We start from the raw sequence: 22,500 nt of genomic DNA on the forward strand, positions 1-22,500 counted from the left end.
TGATCCGTGTTGAACGTGGATGAAGTCAAATACATAAGGAAAATATGAATTATACTCTATGGACGTAGCAGAGAGCAGAGCTGTTGTCCACTGCTGCATGTGTCCGCGTCCCCGCACGTGTTACGTTTCACGCTGCCGAGTTCATAACTACAGTTTTTAGTTTTGCTGCTTAAAGAGAAACTCTGCAGAGAGAGTTTAAAGGTGAACGCTCGAATCGACAGGTTCTCATGATATCTACGAAACACGACGTCCTATTTAACGCCATGAAACGGCGTCTGGAGGTCGACCGCGGTGGTTACGTTCAGGACACAACAGGTGACGGTCAGGATTAGAAAACGCTCCTGGTTCAGATCAGGACTTCTGGGGAACGACCGTTGTGGTTCCCCCGTGTGAACGTCCCGTGTCGTGGGACCCACCTCATCTCATCTTCAGCCTCTTATCCGGGGTCGGGTCGCGGGCGCAGCAGCTCCAGCAGGGGACCCCAAACTTCCCTTTCCCGGGCCACATTAACCAGCTCTAACTGGGGGATCCTGAGGCGTTCCCAGGCCAGTGTGGAGATCTAATCTCTCCCATTCACCCTAAACCTGCCCCCCGCTCTCATACAACGTCACCTGGGTTTGATGCGTGGAAAACACACACATGACTCTGCATTACTTTACAAAGATATATGAACAAACTGGGACAGGTGGGACTCCAGAATGGAGATCAGGCACTGCAGAAATGATGAGTCAGGGTTTGGAAGAGCTCGAGAAACACTCCCGAAAAGGTGTTCGCTGTTTCTTTTATCAAGCTTTTCTTCTTTAACGCACAGCGATGAACAGACCTCATCATCACCATCACTTTGGTCGTGATTTATAGCCAAGAAACCTCTAAACACACAAGTTAAAGTGGAGCTTTTGCAGGATTCTTTATGGAGAAACACAGTTTTACAGCTCCGTCCGTTAACACCCATCGATCAGCGTCCCTCCTCCTCCTGCACGGCTCTGCAATACTTTGGTTTGCACGTTCTTATCACGTGCCCTCGGGAGGGCAGAGTGGGGAGTCTGGTGAACACACACTTACACATGAACTCAAAAAGAGTACAGTGCAGAGATGTGAGCGTCAGATTACTGCACACGCTGGCTCACCGGCCCCCGTACTGCGGCTGCTCCTCAAACGTTTTACCGTCAAAGATCACGACATCACTCCGACAGTGTTTTAAAATAATCTGCAGCCCCAACTGGAGAGCAGGCCCCGGGCAGCCTCCTACCCAAACGTGATATCCTCGTACGCTGACACGCAGAGCAGAGACAGTTTCCCAGACACGTGTGAGCGGCTCGGGACGTCCAGGGAAAGATCTTTACGGTGTTGGACCTGCAGAGAGACAGTTCCCTGCAGAGAGGATTCAGTTACCATAGAGCTCTACACATTCATTTGATCATTGCGTAACAACTGGGGTTCCAGTGGTTTTGTGGGAGTATCATGAATTCCCACACTAATCCAGCTAGAATCCATGTAATTCCCACATCGACACCAACGTGCATTGGGCCCCGTCGGTGATAGAAGCCGGGGCTGTTGGGACCTGCGGCTGTGCCGATAATGAGCTCGTTGATTTGCTCAAGGGATCAGATTCCTGCATGAGCTCTGTCCTCGCCATGGCAGTCCGATGAAGAGGGACCTGTCCCACGCAGGGACCACCTATTGTGTCGCGGCCTGATGGATGGACGGACTGTTGCACGTGCAGATAAATGACACAGACTGTGCACGGGCTGGAGCGTGCACGTTTGAGCGAGGAGCAGAGACAGAAAGGGAAATGAAAGGGATTCGTGTCCAAGGCAAGAGTGGATGTTGAGGCTACAGCTCTGTGTGCGTGCGTGTGTGTGTGTGTGTGTGTGTGTGTGTGTGTGTGTGTGTGTGTGTGTGTGTGTGTGTGTGTGTGTGTGTGTGTGTGTGTGTGTGGGTGTGTGTGTGCCCGGCTGCTCCCCGTTGTGTGTGGCGTCTCCTATCTCACGCTGTGTGTTCAGTGCTGAGTGGTGGGAGTGGTAGAGGTCAGGGCGGGCGGGCGGGGGGAGTAAGTGAGTGGCTGACATCTGAGAGGCTGTTCAGGTCCGCTGGAGTCGAGGAGTGCTGCCTAATCTTTCTTCATGTTGCGCACACACACACACACACACACACACACACACACACACACACACACACATAGAATCACACACTTTTACTGAATCAAGTCGGACAGACGAGCCCGATTAGCTCACATAGTGTAACGTGTTTCCCGCCCAGAGGGACTCGTAGCGTCTGCTAACGTCAGGGAGCAGCTCAACTAATGGTTAGCACTGTCGCCTCACAGCGAGAGGGTTCCTGGTTTGAATCCCGGCTGGGGCCCTTCTGTGTGGAGTTTGCATGTTGTCCCCGTGTCTGCGTGGGTTTTCTCCGGGTTCTCCGGTTTCCTCCCACAGTCCAAAGACGTGCAGGTGTTCGGTTCATTGATGACTCTAAATCACCCGTAGGTGTGAATGGTTGTCTCTCTCTGTTCGTCTCTATGTGTCCTGTGATAGACTGGCGTCCTGTCCAGGGTGGACCCCACCTCACGCCCGATGTCAGCTGGGATTGGCTCCAGCCCCCCATGACCCACAGAACATTATGTCCACTGCAGCACCTGAACACTACATGTTCAGTAATGGATGGATGGATGGATGGATGGTCATTCATTAGCTCTAAAGTAATGACTAAACAGCTTAAGATTAGTTAAACATAATGCATGAATGGTTGAAGTGGTTAATAGCTAAACGTTGTAGGTAAACAGTTGAAATCTTTGGTTCCAGTTGTGTGAACAGTTCCTCTGACATCAGCCCGAGCAGCTTGGTGACCACAGCACGACAAGAACGTAGCTGCAGAGAAGTCTCTACTCTCTCTCCTCTCTCAGACAGACAGAGTGGAAATGACTCTTGTTCCGCGGTGGCTTGAAATACGGATCTGTCTGAATCCAAGTGGCCGTTCTCTGTCTTTGGTGGAAGGCTACACGGGCGGCAGCAGACCAGCGTGTCCTGCTTTGGTGTCACACTCTTTTAAACGTGTCCGAGGTAGATCTTGCAGTGGAAGAGTTGCACGCCTGTGTGTCTCTGCCCCGGAGGACGACCTGTTAAGTTGCTGCCACAGTGGAGATTTACTCACTGAGTTCAAGTTACACATTTTTGCTGTGTGTGTGTGTGTGTGTGTGTGTGTGTGTGTGTTAACGTGGGGTACACTCAAAGTGAAAACGCTCTCTCTAATCTCTACACAGGTGCAGAGTCGCTGAACAGAAACAGCTTCAGCTTCAGCGACGAGAGGCTCAACTCCCCCACCGGGCTCTCACCGACCTCCGGCTCCCCCGCTCTCATGTCCCCAAAACGTGAGTGACACACACACACACACACACACACACACACACACACACACACACACACACACCACACACACTTCAATTCAATTTTATTTATAGTGCCAAATCATAACAAAAGTTATCTCAGGACACTTTACAGAGAAGGTATAGAAACACACACACACACACACGCATGCATGCACGCACGCACACACACACACACACGCATGCACACACACACACACATGCAGAACCATCCGCCTCTCCTAAAGATGCCTTTACTAGAACTCTCCCACTCTTCTCACAGTCTCTGTCTCTCTCCCTTTCCCTCGCAGCCAAACTCGGCGACACTAAAGAACTGGAGGACTTCATCGCCGACCTTGACAAGACATTAGAGAGTAAGTGCTAATGCGACCTCGCTGTCAGAACCCCTGATGCATTAGCCCATGTGCTGGCGCCGCCCCGTTCGTCCCCTGTGTCAGCTCTGCTAACGACCACTCATAAAGTGACACACGAGTCGCTCCCCTTGGGTTTCTAAGAACCAGGGATGTGTCGGGTCGATGGAGGGGCCGGGGCACGGTATGTGGACCCTGAAGCCTCTGGGGTTACACTGCTGTGCTGCAACCAACACCTGCAACCTGCAACCTGCAACCTGCAACCTGCAACCTGCCGACGAGCAACGAGAACCAGCGCTGCAACTCACGCTTCTTTTCTCAGGAATGGTTCATAGTTTACCGTCATAGAGGACGAAAGAAACCAGGAAATATTCACATTTAGGAATCTGCGTTCACAGAACGTGGGGACTTACAGGTGCTGAGTCCATTTTTAAAAAGACACATTTTTAAGCACACAACTTGTGGAAGTAGTAGAGTTTGGGTTGTTTAAAGCACAATAATCGAATTTAATGTGATGAAGAAGTGCAATAATATTCTATTTACTAGTATACGACACTGCATGTACCATATATAGATATGTAGTCAAGCACTAGGGCTGCGACACCGACTCAAGAACGGTTTCCTGTTGAAGAATCTGAATCTGAACCAGAATCGTTCTTCGCTGAAAACCACAAAGGTCGACGTTTCGTTCCCACACAGAAAATCTGAAGATCGTATCACTTCTCATCCTCATTTGTGTGCTGAAACACTTGAAAATGCACCTTGAAAGGCTTCAAAAGAGCTTTAATATGACTTTGGAAAAGGTGCAGGAACCCTGAGATAACAGTGACGACGGTTCAGATGGTTCACGACGCATCTGTGAATCTCTGCAGCTCCTGAAAACACGTTTCCTATGTTGTCCCCCTCTTTCCTCCCGGAGCTCTGTCGTGCACATGACAGTGTAACCTGAGCAGACAACAGGGCGTTGTGTGAGCTTACACCACGTCACAGCTCACTCACCTACATGGCGTTACAAGTTGCGTTTCTTTACTACGAGGCTCGTGAGTGTTTGAACTTGCATCAGAGAATCAGGAATGTGTGCCGGTGCAAACCTGAACTCCCAACTGTAAATGTCACGACTGGAATGAGTCAGACGCTGAAACCCTTTCCATGTTCCCTCCCGCCGCCCTGCTGCTCTTCTCCGCCTTCTTGGCCCCTGAATGTCCCGTCTTTCACGGCTCTGTAAAGCCACACATGCAGTCAGGCAGCCGTCCCCACCTCCTCCCTGTTAGCCCCGGAGAATGGCGTGTTTATTAGGGCCACCGGTGTTTACGATGAGCAGTCTCTAAAAAACAGAACGTCCGCCGCGCTGAGAATAGAGCGGGGGAGTCGTGTTCTAATCATGTCCGTCTCTGTCTCTCCTCAGGCATGTGACACGGAGACTCACACTCATCTTGGAGCGTAGCCATGAGGGAGTGGATGTCTGGACCCCCCCCCCTGGAGCCACGACCGTGAGCCCCGGCCCTCACACTGAAAACCACCCGACAGGATCCAGCTGCAGCCACAGCAGCTTCCACGTGGCTCCACCGCGCCGTCGGTCGGAGCCAACACTCCTAAAGTTAACCCACCACCTCCAGGCTGTAAGGGCCCCAGCGAGGGTCAAAATTAGCAATTGAGGACAGGAAGACATAATGGACCCAACATGATACGTCAGGTTTCTGCTGCAGAAAGTCACTGGATCCTTAACTCGACCCGGGCTCCACCCCCTCATCCAAAACTTGAGCAGGAAGAGTATTTAAAAAACAAAAACGGCTTTTTATAATAGAAATATATTTGTAATTTTATAGAGCTTCTTATTGTAAATGCATCAGCCTTTCTCTTTTGTTGGGAATATATATTTTTGTATTTGGTGTAAATAATATTTGCCTTGGTATTAACACATTTGACACTCTTGGTGACGTGAAAACCAATCCCCTGGAACGTGATGTATATGTATTTAATACAGCTAACGTCCGCCAGAGATGATGATAATAAAGTCTGGAATACTTTATTGTTCTTTTAGTAACACGTGCCTCCTCTCTTTGTTCTGTTCCCGTCACTGATCTGGATTTAAAGTTGTGTTTTTACGCTGTGTGTTTATTTAGATTTCCCTCTTTTTCGTACTGTTCATCAGTTAAAACCTCATAAAAACCCTCACGCAGACACAAAGAGCGACCTGAAGCACTGATTTATGAAGAAATACAAAAATGACAAGTTACGGAGAGACGAGGTTTCGACCATTTGTATTTTTGAACATCTCATCTCATCTTCAGCCTCTTATCCTGGATCTGGTCTCAGGCGCAGCAGCTCCAGCAGGGGACCCCAAACTTCCCTTTCCCGGGCCACATTAACCAGCTCTAACTGGGGGATCCTGAGGCGTTCCCAGGCCAGTGTGGAGGTCTAATCTCTCCACCTGGTCCTGGGTCTTCCCCGAGGCCTCCTCCCAGCTGGACGTGCCTGGAACACCTCCCTAGGGAGGCGCCCAGGGTTCATCCTTACCAGATGATCCTGAACCACCTCAACTGGCTCCTTTCAACACAAAGGAGCAGCGGCTCTACTCCGAGTTCCTCACGGATGCTGAACTTCTCCCCCTCTCTCTAAGGGAGACTCCAGACCCCCTCCTGAGGAAACACATTTCACACGCTTGGACCTGGACCTGGTTCTTTGGGTCCTGACCCAGCTTTCATGACCACAGGTGAGGGTAGGAACCAGGACTGAGCGGTAGATCCAGAGCTTTGCCTTCCTCAGCTCTCTTTTCATCACAACGGTGCGGCCGCTTGTACACGCGATCTCGTTCTTTCGGTCATGACGAAAATAACATAAAACAGTAAATTGAAGCGTCTGTTCAGTCCAGAAAAAGGCATAATGGGAAACGTGGGACGTCCCAATAATAACGCTACATTTACATCCTCTCAGGTTGATTTTTGTCCACCAAAGAGAAAGACTCACAAAAATAGACTGCATGCAAAAGTGTAGGAAGAGGTGGGACGTCATCCGTGCAACAACACACACACACACACACACACACACACACTGAAATAGAGGTTACGCGTCTCTTACCTTCTGTGCTCATTCATCAAGCACTCAACAAAGCAGGGCCTTACGTAACTGCTCCAGCAACAGGGTCTATTTCCAGAGGTGGAGGGAGACAGGAGGGTGCGACCCCTTCCCGGCCCGGCAGCAGGTGTGGCTGAAGTAATTTGGTGTCTGAGGCACCGCTCCATCTGCTGACCACCAGGGGTCAAAGGTCACTAACTAGGGGCAGACACGCTTCCATACTGGTTCCACTGGTTCCACTGGTTTCACGGTGGCGGTGCAGCAGGTGCAGACAGACTTGGCACCGCGATCAAGTGAGTTCTGATCGGTTTCAGGAGAGACGTAGGAGATAAAAGTGAAAAGTATACAAGAGCGCATGGATATTAGGCAGAAAACGTTGTTGTTGCATCTTCATCAGAGTCAAAAGAGGAGTTAAAGTGTAATTCTGCCGCAAAGTTATTCCATTTTCAGCACTAACATACATCAAATAAGCCTAACAGGTGGACGTGGCTAACAGTGATTAGCTCGGGGCAGCACGGTGAAGGCATTCAAAGGTCTTTTTTAACCACTAATGCTGCTGAAAATAACAGCAAACCTCTGCAGCAGCATGAGAAGAGTCCCTACACACACAACAAAGCAGCAACAGCGTAGTTAGTGAAGCCAGAGTTTATTAAAAGAGTGTTTTAAAGACTTACCTACTGGCCCCTGTACCAGCTCCTCTCATAGTAAAGTCCATTACAGTGGATTACCAAAGTTAATCCCGCATCACACCAACGTGAACCTTTCGCCGCCATTGTTGTTGTTGTTAAATGTCCGCGCATGGTCCCTCCTTCTTTTTTCTGTGTCCCAACAGGCGCACAGGAAATGACCTCAGAACCGCCGTAGGCCTCGTGCTCGTACACGTGCGCACGCTCGTGCTCGTACATGTGCAAACGTGCTTTACAAAAGCCCACCTCTCCCAAACGGGCCGTGGACGGCCAGCTAGCCTTCGGTTTGATTTCCTATGAAGTCTCCTGTCTCCTGTGTCTGAAGTGCTGATATGAAACGAGACCTCAGCCCACAAGCCGAGTCCCTCGCAGCTGTTCTCAGTCAGTGGACGCAGCCAGACGACTGTCAGTGCACGCCAGACCGGGTTAATCTGACGGCAGGAAGCTGGCACGGAGGCTCCTGTCTCCGTGTTGTTCCTTCACTGCAGTTGGCAGAGGGACGCTGTGGGCACCCGGCTCTGTGAGTCCACCTATGTGCGCCGGTCTGCACCACGGATCAGCCGGCGCTCATCTGAGGCCCATGTTGACACAACGCATGATCCCCTTTCTTCTAAATCAACTTTCCCACTTGGCAGAGGTGGGCATCTTTTTGGCAGCAGGGCCCAGTCCCACAGTGGTGTTGGCTCTGCCAGGGGGCAGCGCGCACACGCACACGCACACGCACGGGGCTGGAAGGGTGAGAAAGTAAGAGGAGAGGCGGCGATAGGAACGTTCAGTACGCTAAGGCCGATTAAGGAAAGGGCAGACGGATGGAGCAGTGACTGTCCCCATTGACTGTTTGTGCATAAAACTACGGAAATAAATTCACTGTCAATCATCTTTAATCCACGTATTTGTTACTGTAGAAACGACATATGGAGCAAAGAAGGAAGTCAGGTGACGTAGCATCAGAGGGCCAAACTCCCCGTAGGGAGGACGGGTCCAGAACTCAGGACTGTGACCTGGAGGACCGGGGTTCAAGTCAGACAAACCACCTTTATCTGATCTGAACCAAGTCCTTTAGAGACTAAACTTAACCGTCTCCTTTAGAGACTAAACTTAACCGTCTCCTTTAGAGACTAAACTTAACCGTCTCCTTTAGAGACTAAACTTAACCGTCACCTTTAGAGACTAAACTTAACCGTCACCTTTAGAGACTAAACTTAACCGTCACCTTTAGAGACTAAACTTAACCGTCACCTTTAGAGACTAAACTTAACCGTCTCCTTTAGAGACTAAACTTAACCGTCACCTTTAGCGACTAAACTTAACAGTCTCCTTTAGAGACTAAACTTAACCGTCACCTTTAGACTAAACTTAACACGAGGCCCCTAAAATCCGCTGAGGTGGTGGTTCTGTGAAGAGGGCGGAGGAGACACACAGATGTGCGTCCACATCACAAAGAGACACAAATACACAGAGACAAATATCAGGTTCAGCTTTCCACCAGCTCCTCACATCACTGGGGTCCAGATGTCCCTGCTGCAGCGCATTAATGAGCGTGTGTGTGTGTCTGTGTTAGTGTGTGTGTGTGTGTTTATCTTCTCTTCAAATGTGCACATGTGATAGTGTTATTTTCTTTGTACATAACCAGTTTATACTGCATGTATACGTACATGTTAGTGTGTATTGAGGCATAGAGATTGGTGTGTGTGTGTGCGTGCGTGGGTGCATGTATGTGTGTGTGCGTGCGTGCGGGCAGGCATATATGCGTGTGTGCGTGCATACGTGCGTGTGTGTGCGTGCGTGCGTGCATGCTTGCATGCATTTATGTGTGTATGCGTGCGTGCATGCGTGTGTGCGTGCGTGTGTGTGTGCGTGCGTGCGTGTGCGTGTGGTTGTGCTTATGTCTGTGTGTGTGTGCGTGTATGCGTGCATGTGCATGTGTGTGTGTGCGTGCATGCATGGATGTGTGCGTGTGCCCGTGTGCGTAAGTGTTTCTGTGTGAGAGTGAAGGCCTCCTGCTCTCCTCCCACAGTTTATCAAACTCTACCTTCTTGGGTAGAGCGTGCAGGAGGTCGGGCGTGCAGGAGGTCGGGCGTGCAGGAGGTCGGGCGTGGTTACGTCGCCGCCTCGTAGTCCATTTGTAATTTGTTCGTGAACAACTGGTTCAGTGACAGCAGTAAATACATCGCACACACAGACCAGGGACCTCTGAACTCAGTGACGCACGTCCACTGTCCTGACAAAGAGCCGCTCAGACGAGGACGGACGGGCGCTCTGGCTGTCATGGAGGTAATTACTCTGCCTCTCTCTGAGCTCGTGCCGTCGCTTTAATTGCCCCTCCATTATGATCTCCATCAGCACTATCAGACTGGCTCATCTCTGACCTGACTGACAGTGGCGTTCCTCTGACCCTGCAGCAGTCGTCTTACCTTGACCGTGATCGTATCTGTGTTCAAACGTCAAAACAACAGCAGAGGGTGAAGTGGAGATGATGTTTGTTTTCAGCTCAAAACTAAAACCTGAAATAGATTTAAAGTGCTTTTTAGAAGGTTGCAAAGCACGTGTAGAAGGTGTGTGTGTTCAGTTCATGTACGCATCTGACTGGGTCCAGTCCCAGCCTGGTCCTGGTCCTGGTCCTGGTCCAGTCCCAGCCTGGTCCTGGTCCTGGTCCTGGTCCAGTCCCAGCCTGGTCCTGGTCCTGGTCCAGTCCCAGCCTGGTCCTGGTCCTGGTCCAGTCCCAGCCTGGTCTGATGCGTACATGAACTGCGTCTGCAGCAGATCAGGACGGACGGGACGTGTGAGGAGGTGGTGATGTCTCTGAACTCCCTGCAGATGTTTGGACACAGCTGGTGTCCCTCGGCTGCTCTGAGCTCAGCCTGCACTTCCTCTGCTCGGTCCAACTGGAGGGTTTCTACGAGGAGAGACCGGGACGCTGGTTCTGATCAAACACGTGTGGCTCCTCTACAGCATCGAACAGTTAACAGTGCGATGCATTGTATTGTTTATGATGTATTTGATGAAGGTTCAGTCTGCGTGTGCAGAATCAACCCACTGTGGGTTTGCTCGATCAGAACCAGATCGCCTCGGTTCTTGTGAATCATGCAGGACGCCTGAATACGTGGCTGAGCGGCCAGTTCACAGACTCTGAGTCAGCGTGTTTTAGTGTGAAGGGAGAGTGAGCCCATGTTTCCAGAGTGGTGAGTCACTGCAGGGCTGCACGTATGACTCCAGGAGGAACTCTGTGAATCCTCTGCAGACCTAAACTCTCTTTCTGTGTCTGAGTCCTGAACTTTCTCCCAAGACCAGTTCACTGAGGACCTCTTGTCTGATTGGGACAAAAGGTGATGATGTTCGGGTCAGTGGGTCCGTCTTGTCTCCAGGAAATGAATCCTAGGGCGCCCTCCCACTGTGCGTCCGTCCCGTGCCCCGTGCTTTAGGGTCCTTGTCCCCCCTCCCCCAGGCCCGTTTGTACTCACACTACCTGGGTCTCGGAGAATGCTTCTTGCTGCCTATACGTCATCACGCCGTAACACGTCACACGCATTGATGACGTCATGGCGATGCGTGGCTTTGTTTCCAGATCTTTCCGTAGACCTCGGAGTTTTTGTGCGTCTTGTCGACTGTTTTTGAATCTTTTCATCGACCAAATCTGCAGTAAACACTCCACACGTACACGTGCAAACGTGCTTTACTAAAGCCCACCTCTCCCAAACGGGCCGTGGACGGCAAGCGTGCCGCTCCTAGACGTGGTACGGTTGCACTCACACTGGTCAAAGGAACCAGACTTTAGCCGTGAAACGTGTTTGGGCACGGTACGGAGGAACAGTGGGAGTGCGTGTTTGGACACGGTACGGTTGCACTCACACTGGTCAGAGGAAACAGACTTTACCCGTGGAACCTGTCTGGGCAGGGTACGGAGGCACAGCGGGAGTGCGCCCTAAGGCCCTTTAGACGAAAACAATCTAGGGATCCGCAGCACGGTCTGCAGCCTCCCACCGCCTCAGCTCCACCCAGGACACTTGAACGTCCCACTGATGGAAACAGTCCCATGTGTTTGTTGTTGTTTACCTGAACTCTGCACACGGATGTTACGGAAACACGCAGTCGCCGTCTAAACAAAAGACACATCTGATCAAATATTTCGTCATTATTTACCCGCATGTGTTTTCGTGGAAATGGGGCCTGAGTCTAGAGCTCCTTTCACACATGCACTGGAAACCTGTGTGTGTGTGTGTGTGTGTGTGTGTGTGTGTGTGTGTGTGTGTGTGTCTGTGTGTGTGTGTGTGTGTCAGTCATGGTCCTCCTCCTTATTGTCAGACTGTCTGGTCCCCATCTGTTTCCCTCCCGTTCCTCCGTCTGTCCGTCTGCATCACTGCTCCAATAACAGATCCATGAGTGCAGCATTCAACACACACTCGTCTCCCTCTGCACCTCTCCTCCTTTCTGTCTCTCGTCGTTCTCTCACTCTCTGTTTTAAAGAGGAGACTCTACTGACCCAAACAGCCCGGGTGAACTCACAGTCAGGTCTGTCAGCCTACCTCACTGTGATGGTTGGGTTTAGATAACAGATGGTGACCTGCAGTCTTATACTACGGCACCTGTTTCCTTCTTTGCTCCGGTCTTTTTTATATTAATTTAGTTTTTAAATTCTCTCTCATAAGAAAGTTTCCCAGTGATGCAACGTGTCTCTCTTCAGTCCCAAATGTCCCCCAGTGGAGCCACAAAGGACTCTCTCTTCTCTCAATGGACCCCTCTGTGGTTCACACACACACACGTCTGTCCCAGTGGAGCCAACGAGAGAGAGAGAGAGAGAGAGAGAGAGAGAGAGAGAGAGAGAGAGAGAGAGAGAGAGAGAGAGAGAGAGAGAGAGAGAGAGAGAGAGAGAGAGAGAGAGAGAGAAAGACAGATCTCCTCTGTTACTGTGTGCAGATTTAACATCGACCAGTGTGAGTGCAACCGTACCACGTCTAGGAGCCGCACGCTTGCCGTCCACGGCCTGTTTGGGAGAGGTGGGCTTTAGTAAAGCACGTTTGCACGTGTACGAGCACGAGCGTGCGCACGTGTACGAGCACGAGGCCTACGGCGGTTCTGAGGTCATTTCCTGTGCGCCTGTTGGGACGTAGAAAAAAGAAGGAGGGACCATGCGCGGACATTTCAAACAATGGCGGTGAAAGGTTCACGTTGGTGTGATGCGGAGGTGGAGTGTTTACTGCAGATTTGGTCGATGAAAAGATTCAAAAACAGTCGACAAGACGCACAAAAACTCCGAGGTCTACGGAAAGATCTGGAAACAAAGCCACGCATCGCCATGACGTCATCAATGCGTGTGACGTGTTACGGCGTGATGACGTATAGGCAGCAAGAAGCATTCTCCGAGGCCCAGGTAGTGTGAGTACAAACGGGCCTGGAGGGGGGGACAAGGACCCTAAAGCACGGGGCGCGGGACGGAGGCACAGTGGGAGGGCGCCCTTAAGGTGAGTTCAGATGAGTTCAGGTGAGGTTTTCCCCCTCAGGTCCAGTTCCCATGGAAAGTCCGGTCTCGTGTGAACTCGGCCTTAATGACAGGGTGCTGCTGCGGCCCGGAGCTAAACCCTGACCCACCTTTCTAACCCGGCCACGGGGCAGGCAGCACGGGTGGGGAGGGGGGGGGGGGGTCTTCTCTGGGGTCCAGAGAGGAAGAAAAGGGAAAACCCACTTTCCTCTCTCAGGCCGGAGGTCGTGTTGAGCGGGGGAGGCCGGAGAGTGGGAGAAGGAGACATGCAGAGATAAAGGGAGGGGGGATGAAATGGACCTTTACTTTCTAGTCTTCTGACGACTCACGGCGCTTTCACACAGACGTTCACACTGATGCAGTGGACATCTACAGACCATCCAATCTAACCATTCACACACATTCACACACCCATGTGCAGCACAGGGAGCAATTCGGGGTTCAGGGTCTTGCTCAAGGACACTTCAACATGTGGACTCAACCGCCAATCTCTCAAATGGAGGACGACCCACTCTGCCACTGAGCCACAGCCGCCCTATGAAAGACGTACAGAAGGCAGCATCTGTTGGAGATGAATTATTAACAGTCTGTTATATTAATGTTTACTCACCATAACGTGTCAGGCCCTACAGCTGCTGCTGAGGATTAATGTTTAATGATGAAACATCGAACAGTGAAGCAAATACTCTCCTTATCTATTCTTTACTCCAGGACAGTGTGAGTGCGCTCTAACTCACCTGACTGAAAACGACAACTTTCTTCTGTCTGTTGAAGAAAATCACACTAAAGGAGACGGTTAAGTTTAGTCTCTAAAGGAGACGGTTAAGTTTAGTCTCTAAAGGAGACGGTTAAGTTTAGTCTCTAAAGGTGACGGTTAAGTTTAGTCTCTAAAGGTGACGGTTAAGTTTAGTCTCTAAAGGAGACGGTTAAGTTTAGTCACTAAAGGAGACGGTTAAGTTTAGTCTCTAAAGGAGACGATTAAGTTTAGACAACAGAAATGACGGTTAAGTTAAGTCCCTAAAGGTGACGGTTAAGTTTAGTCTCTAAAGTTGACGCTTAAGTTTAGACACTAAAAGTGAGGGTTAAGTGTCGTCCCTACAGGAGGACAGAGCACAGCCTGATTAGTTACGCACGGTTCAGACGGCCGCAGTCATTTCAACAGAGAGAGTCGTGTCTTCAAAGCACTTGTGTGTGTCAACACTTTGCATTTAGTGGTCCCCTCAGGGCGCAGTCTCCTGTTTTATCCTCGATAGCGGAGCCTTAAAGAGTCTGTCTCATTGTGTGCAGAGCCTGCAGGGCATCGCTGAGATCACCCCGCGTAATTACCGCCAATACACACCAAACACTCTTTCACCTCGGGCTGTTTGGTGGTTCTGGCCCCGCGCCTGCTGTGTGCGCTCCACAGGACAGAAGATGCAGTTTGACGCTTTCTCCCACTGCTGTGTCCAGGTGGATGTTTGTTTTAGTGGTGTCATTTTCTGAGACACTTAATTGTCTTTTTAAAGGTGTGTTTAACTCATAGATCCAGTTTGTTCCGTGTGTGCCTGACCCATAAATCACGAGCCAGGATCTGTCTCTAAATGCGTCACGTTCCCTTCTGCAGATACAGTTTTCACCTGGAATAATAGAAAATTACAGTCAAACTAAATATTTAACCACCCCTCCTTTAAAGGGTGGCATCTCTATCCATCATCCTGTCGTCCCTCTGCACAAATACACAGGCAGGGAAAGTTCCAGAAGAGGTTTTAACAAGACGCCGCACGCTTCACAGCCTCTCTGAACCCTATACTGTCTTAAAGCTTCCACCAGTCAAAGCAAAGTCAGCACAATTCAAATGTTTTTACCCCTGGACGGTGACTTTTGATCCATCTGGTGAACGACTTCTCTTATGTAAGACATTAATTAGATTTAACACTACGTCAGAATCAGGCAGCACGGTGGTGTGGCGGTCAGCACTGTTGCCTCACAGCAAGAGGGTTCCTGGTTTGAATCCCAGCTGGGGCCCTTCTGTGTGGAGTTTGCATGTTGTCCCCGTGTCTGCGTGGGTTTTCTCCGGGTTCTCCGGTTTCCTCCCACAGTCCAAAGACGTGCAGGTGTTCGGTTCATTGATGACTCTAAATCACCCGTAGGTGTGAATGGTTGTCTGTCTCTGTTCGTCTCTATGTGTCCTGTGATAGACTGGCGTCCTGTCCAGGGTGGACCCCGCCTCACGCCTGATGTCAGCTGGGATCAGCTTCTTCCATCGACCTAGGGCGTCCTCCCACTGTGCCTCCGTCCCGTGCCCCGTGCTTTAGGGTCCTTGTCCCCCCTCCAGGCCCGTTTGTACTCACACTACCTGGGCCTCGGAGAATGCTTCTTGCTGCCTATACGTCATCACGCCGTAACACGTCACACGCATTGATGATGTCATGGCGATGCGTGACTTTGTTTCCAGATCTTTCCGTAGACCTCGGAGTTTTTGTGCGTCTTGTCGACTGTTTTTGAATCTTTTCATCGACCAAATCTGCAGTAAACACTCCACCTCCGCATCACACCAACGTGAACCTTTCACCGCCATTGTTTGAAATGTCCGCGCATGGTCCCTCCTTCTTTTTTCTACGTCCCAACAGGCGCACAGGAAATGACCTCAGAACCGCCGTAGGCCTCGTGCACGTACACGTGCGCACGCTCGTGCTCGTACACGTGCAAACGTGCTTTACTAAAGCCCACCTCTCCCAAACGGGCCGTGGACGGCAAGCGTGCCGCTCCTAGACGTGGTACGGTTGAACTCACACTTGTCAAAGGATCCAGACTTTAGCCGTGACACGTGCTGGGGCACGGGAAGGAGGCACAGCGTCCGTGCGCCCTTACATGGCCATCCCCAGCCAAGTGACTGGTGTTAATATCTGGATTTGATCCATTTGGTCCGATAGCTGCATCGATAGATCATTTTATCCCTATTTATCACCACAGACGATTTACACGTAAAAAAATACGAGTTGGACTTAAACAACATTTCTTAAATCGTACGTTGAATCTCCAGCTTGACTGCAACCAGCTTTTGGCTCCCAGGAGTCATGAAAACAGAAGCTGTGCTCAGGCCGTCAGCTGGCAGAGACGGGAAGCTCATTCAGAGAGGCATTTCCTGCCTGTTGAGGTAATTAGGCCCATCGAGCCTCAGACACACAGGAATAACCCAATCTAACTGTGGCTTTGCTAATTAGACTTCTGTTTCTGCTGTGTGTTTGTGCAGGTCGCCAACATTTATCCGCAGAAGAGAAAAACCATATCAGTGTCATTTCCCAGCCCATTAGGCAGCAAAATAATATTAGAGACTATTATTAGATGAGAAGAACTCAGCGGTCATTTGGGTAATGAACAGTCCCTCCTCAGTGGAGCGAAGGTAGAACGGACGCTGTGTTGTCTCTGTGCGGGCGCGGGGTGAACTGCACGTTGTTTTCTTCTTCAGCGATACGTCGGGATAAAGTCTTACACATAATAAAGGAAAACTGGAACGTTCGGCCTTCATGGTTGGAGTCTCACTGCATCGTTTATCACCATTATGCTCATTACCGCTCCTCTCCCTCAGGACCGTCGCTGGGGATAAGCTCCAGCTCAGACGCTGTCTGCAGGACGCTGCAGCTCGGAGGTCAACGGCTGCAGCTCCACCCTTGTTTTGTGCTTGTGGGGAGAAACAAAAGAAATGACAGAATACACAGACACAGCACAAAGACAGAGAGACGGATGTTATCTCAACATCACACGGAGGAGCTGTACGTGAGAACGGTCCAAATCAGTCAGACCGGGCATCACACTGAGTGGACCCTTCAGCTCTACTGTACAAAGCACTGTGTGATGTTGATTGAGCCCATGTGTGATGACGTTTCTGTCATGCAATTGAAACAAAACCTAAATCTACTCCATGACAACACTGAGGGGGGTGAATTTTGTTGGACCAGGCTAGTTTTTATTTTATCGGAGGTTAAAGTTTATGAATAATTAGGGGCGTGGCCTCTTGAGTGACAGCTATCTGCTGGCCCTCACTTCTGCTCAGAGGTAAACGTCAGCCAGATGGACGTACGCCCCTCCCCCTAACATCACATACATGCCCTTGTGAGGCGAGGTCAACGTCTGATAAAATGGAGACTGCCGTAGGCGACAACGACTGGATCAAGTTGAGAGAACGGACCTGACGGGGACATATTCAGTGGGCGGCATATCACAGAAGTAAACCCAGAAACTTTTTGGGGCACGTGCACCAGACGAGCAATTCTCACTGGATTGAACAGGCACCATTCTACATCCGCCATCCAGCTCTGATAATAGATCCATGGTGAGGACTGACACCAAGGGCGCACTCACACTGTCCTTCCGCACCGCACCGCGCCAAAAACATTTTTCCGGGTCAAGCCTAGTGCGTTTGACCAGTGTGAGTGCAACCGCTCCGCGCATAGCTGACAATGGCGCCGAAAGGTTCACGTTGGTGTGATGCGGAGGTGGAGTGTTTACTGCAGATTTGGTCGATGAAAAGATTCAAAAACAGTCGACAAGACGCACAAAAACTCCGAGGTCTACGGAAAGATCTGGAAACAAAGCCACGCATCGCCATGACGTCATCAATGCGTGTGACGTGTTACGGCGTGATGACGTATAGGCAGCAAGAAGCATTCTCCGAGGCCCAGGTAGTGTGAGTACAAACGGGCCTGGAGGGGGGGACAAGGACCCTAAAGCACGGGGCACGGGACGGACGCACAGTGGGAGGGCGCCCTCAGAGACTCGGTTGTTTATGAGCAAATTAAAAACTGAGTCTGTTGGCGCAGCGTTCATGTTAGGCGCCACCTCTCACGTAAACCAAAGGGAGCATCAGAGGGAAACTTTGGACCAAATGTCCAAACCGGATTCTGCGAAAAGCTGTGATCGCTGGCTGCTTCATCGCTTTCTTCATCTCTCATTAAGATGGTAAAGCTAAAGGGGAACATTCTTTTCCATTGCTCCGAACGAGCGGCATTATCGCATATCATCTCTGACACTAGGAATGCAGCTGGAGGAGAGAGAGAGCGAGAGAGAGCGAGAGAGAGAGACAGAGAGAGAGAGAGAGAGAGAGAGAGAGAGAGAGACAGAGAGAGAGAGAGAGAGAGAGAGAGAGAGAGAGAGGAATGGGTTGAAGGTCTTGCCAGACCAGCTTGGTTTGACGTGGTGCTGTGAGACGAGAGCAGGAAGGAAAGAATGAGAGAAGGAAATCTGCAAAACAAATCAGTGCAGCGTCTGTTGCACGCACACACACCAATAACACACACACACACACACACACACACATCTCCAAGGAGGCAGCGGAACAACTGACAACTGTCACAGCCTGTAGCCATGACAACAGGTCTCAGGACAGATGTGTACGCGTCGACATGGGCACACAGTCAGCGAGCGTGCAACATGCTGTCATGTGACTGTGAGCCTCGCCTGCTCTCAGCTGCCGTGTCCTCGAGAAGTGAAGTCCGCACAGTTTGACCCCGAACGAACACATTCAACAACATTCTGCTGTTTTTGACGCACACCAACCAACCAACCACCGTGAACGCAGGAAACACAACCCACCTGGTTAGACGCCACGATTCAGTTCAAGCTGTCATTCAAACCAATGTTAAGGACGCGAAAACATGCGATGTTGCTACCGGCGATGCGATTCAGGCGATAAGAGTGACGCGGTGAAGCGATGAAGCGATGAAGCGTCCATCGCCTCATCATGTGTGTCACTTGAAGTTTAAAATGTTTAAACTTTTCAAGCAACATGGCGTGAAACCTCCAGGGGCTCGCCAACGCCGCCACTGTAGCAGTCCTTGGGGGTAATCGGACTGTTCCTGTGGATATAATATAATGTAACTATGAACTGTGGGTGGCATCGACGTGCCTTCAGGCGTCTAGTCTGCTGTAAATCCAGAAGAAGAAGAAGAATAAAGGCGTCAGTGCAGAGTGAAGCGTGTCCCGGTCTGATCTACCGGAGGTTAAATCACTGATGGTCAGATCTCACTACAACACAACGACTCACTTCCTCTGAGAGCTCATTTACGTTCTTTTGGAAGCATTCAGATCCCTGTTAGCATTAGCATTAGCATCACTTCCATTTAGCCCAGCAGCAGAGCAGGCTGAGCCGGGGGTTAGCTTCAGTTAGCTAGCCGTCTCGGCCGCTACCTGCAATTGAAGCGATGAATCGATGATCAAAAATGTGGCAAATGTGAGAAACCGATGCGATACTGGCGTTCCCAGTGTGAACGCACAATCAGACTTAAAGATCGGAGAGCATCAAGAGAAAGAATTAAAACCAACCCCTTAACAAACTACGAGACGACAGAAAGCATCATGTTTTAGCTTCACTTATCAGGGACCTGGTTTAACGCACCAGGTGCCCCTTCAGTGTTAGTTTAGGCTGCCTAAGGAAGAAGTCAGGTGACGTAGCATAAAGATCGATAAAGTCGCCGCAGGCTGAGGTCGGGGTGGACGGACCAGAACCCTGATTTGTTCTGCGTACGAGCAAAGATGCTTGAGGTTAGACACTGACCTCGAACGGTTACATGACAGAGTATAGATTATTTAAAAATAATGTTTTACTGTTAGTTTGCACTGAATGTACTGGAGGCCACGCCCACCGCCAACTTCCATATCCCAAATTAACCATTTTCACCCCAGATGCTGACAGCAGTCTACACCCAGAGAGGGTTGGGTTGGAGCTTAGTGTACGTTCTTCTTCCATTCTTCTTTCTGAATCAAGGGCCTGAATTTAAAGGCTGTGTGTTGTTATTGAAAAGTGTCATTCAGGATTGTTGGGACACTGGGATTGACTTTGATTCAGCAGGAGGTGGAGGCAGTTGTTTTTAGAGCGGCGTTGTTTCCCCCACAGCTGCAGGCGTGTCCTCGCTGCTCCACACACACTCCGCCTGTCAGACGGGAAGTCTCCCTGCCTGCCCCATTAATCAACACCTGTGAGACACACACACACACACACACACACACACACACACATAAGTGTTGAGAATAGAGCAAACCAAACCCCCAAATTAGACACGATTTAACCTGAAGAGCTGTCTGATGATGTCTTCAGTTTCCTTGTGATTGCATTTCTAAACGCTGCCCCGTGGGAGAGAGTTTGTTCGCATCACGCTGAAACTCACAGAAGAGAAACATCACCACCTCACGTTTGTACGATAACTAGAAACTCAAAAGCACACAAACAACAACGCTGTTTACCAGTAGTCAAGGACAACATCATATCTGTCCTGAGAGCTGACCACAGCAACTCTGCCAGAACCACATCCTCTGCATGATGTAAGACTCATCACGAGACGGCAAGAAAGCTCCGAGCATCTGAACGGGAAGTATGAGTAACGCAGGATTCACTGTCTCCGACGTCTCATTTCACAGGGAGGGTGACGGTGGACGACGGCCAGCTGACCTAAAATACACTGCGTATGTCATGTTTTAGCAATGTTGCAGCAACGTTGTTACATGAAAGTCGATTCAATGAGCTTTATTTATGCATCAAGAACTTCATTTGTGCACAACGTCAGTGCATGTTCACATTACCGGCAACACACCACACCACACAGACATACCAGAGAGTAGGTCAGTAGGTAAAACTACTCAAGTACAGGAAACATCATGCAGAACAAACATTTTAACGCAGCAGCAGCAGCGTCATTGAGGCTCATTTCTGCTCACTCTGGTGCGTAAATAGAGACGTACATTATCATCGTTCTAATCGTCTCTGTCCTCGTGCTTTCACACTCCTTTACGTTGAACGGACGTTGATCCAAACATCCTCTCACATTCAAAAGTTCCTCCAGTAAAGTTTGACCCCAACAAAGATGGAGGCGATGGCGGAGAGCAGCGTCCTGAGTCAAAATGGCGGCAGCGTTGTAGACGGCGGTGGTGTGTGAGACAATAAAGACGTCCCAGAGTGTGGATCCCTTTTCAAGATTGTCTTTGTTTACACGTCACTTTCTTCTGTGTGCGTGGGATGTTTGGACGTCACTTCCCCTACCAAACCCCTTCCCGAGCCGGTAAGCCTCAGCCTATGTCTCTCTTTTTGGTTGGGCTCCCTTCTTCTTTCTGTTGCATTGCCAATCTTGTGCTTATCTTGTATTGTATTGTATCGTATATGGTCATTGAACGCTGCTCTCTCCCTCCCTGAGTGAACGAACCTGAGTGTCCTTTTCGTTTTGAAGGTAATAATTGACCTTTAGTACGGGTCCTTGGGCCTTAACCCAAGGTGGCGTTGTTGGTATCTGGTGTATAACGTAGTAATAGCCCTCGTGTCGCCACAGTAGGAGGTCTGTCATTTCACACTTTTCTCACTCATTTTGTTTCCATTTTGTAAAATCAAATGTCAGTAACATAATAAGTCAGGGTATGAAAGGGGGATCTGTGGAGGCGAGAGTTCAAATTGGAGTGTGTGGCGGCATGTAAGCTGTTAATGGGTGAGAAGAAGAAATGGCGGTGCCAATACCAAGAGGAGAGGCTTCTCGTCCTTGTGTCTCAGTTTTCATTAGCCTGATATTACATGCACACACACACACACTGAGTTATCCATCTGGATTAGCTCTCTCGATTACGAATGTTCCACTTCAGCCGGGCTAAGCTCACCTGAGTTATCCGATAACCGAGCACATGGCTTCAGCCGACAGAATGACTTTTCCAGTGAGGCTGTAGCTGTTAATCTGTCGAAGCTTTAACTGCCTGGCTGTGCTCGAGAGAAACACAGACAGACTCCACATAAACGGCAACACTTAGTGGTGAAAATTCAACAGTGTTAACCACGAAATGTGTTGAGGTTACATTACATGGTGACCATTTTCCAAAGCTCTTTTTCCCTGCAGACGTTCGTTTCAGCCCATGATCATTTTGTTCCCAGGCAATGTGGGGAAAGCCATCTTCAGCCTCTGTCCAGGGGTCTTTCTCCCGCACGTACAGTCCTGAATACCCCCAAAGGAAAGACCTCGAGGAGTGAACCAGAATCCAAATGCTGGTACTCAATCATCTGGTTGAACCCAAACACCCTGCAAACGAATCTCTTTCTGTGATGTCTTCCTGTCGTCTCTACAGAGCTCGTGAGCAAAGGTGAGCGCTGCAACAAAAGGGATTTTAAGCCTGGAGGAACCTTTTCATAGCCCTAAGAACCCTCCCTTATTCTTGTATCCGTACTGCAGGATCTAGGAACGATCGTGGTTGTTAGGACGCCGTTTTTAGGGACTTTTTCAGCTCCTACTTCAGTGTAGGCACTCTCTCAGCACAAGGAGAAACTACCAGCCAGCACTGTGCTAGTTAGCTAGCTAGCCTGCTAATTTCACCAAACTTGGGTCCATTGGGTCTAATGGCACGCATGATACGGACCCTTTCGTCCGGTCCCGGAGGTCGTTTCGTCCATCAGTGGGTCCGTCGCCTCTGAACTAACGACTCCGGAGTGCTCCAGACAGAACGGAGCTATACCACTGGATATCAAAGAGGCAGTATAGAGTCAGTATAGAGTCAGTCCAACCGTTCAAACCTCCTAAAACATTGGGG

At 50.1% G+C, this 22,500-nt stretch overlaps 1 protein-coding gene across 2 annotated transcripts in view; it reads left to right on the forward strand.

Moving 5' to 3' along the window:
- Positions 1-5,776, forward strand: part of rgcc (regulator of cell cycle) — a gene marked incomplete at its 3' end in the record, with an annotated part of 7,436 nt that extends 1,660 nt beyond the window's left edge. The window contains exons 3-5 of one of the 2 annotated variants that reach the window (XM_083922288.1): positions 3,260-3,367; positions 3,673-3,735; positions 5,138-5,776. In XM_083922288.1, the coding sequence (XP_083778414.1) occupies positions 3,260-3,367; positions 3,673-3,735; positions 5,138-5,145 (179 nt within the window). Of the gene's footprint in view, positions 1-3,259; positions 3,368-3,672; positions 3,747-5,137 lie in introns of those variants that run through there. The other variant, XM_083922287.1, reaches the window with a different exon arrangement.
- Between the last annotated feature and the right edge of the window lie 16,724 nt (positions 5,777-22,500).

The sequence above is a fragment of the Echiichthys vipera genome, assembly GCF_963691815.1.
Source record: "Echiichthys vipera genome assembly, chromosome: 10".
In the NCBI taxonomy this organism is placed as follows: Eukaryota; Metazoa; Chordata; class Actinopteri; order Perciformes; family Trachinidae; genus Echiichthys; species Echiichthys vipera.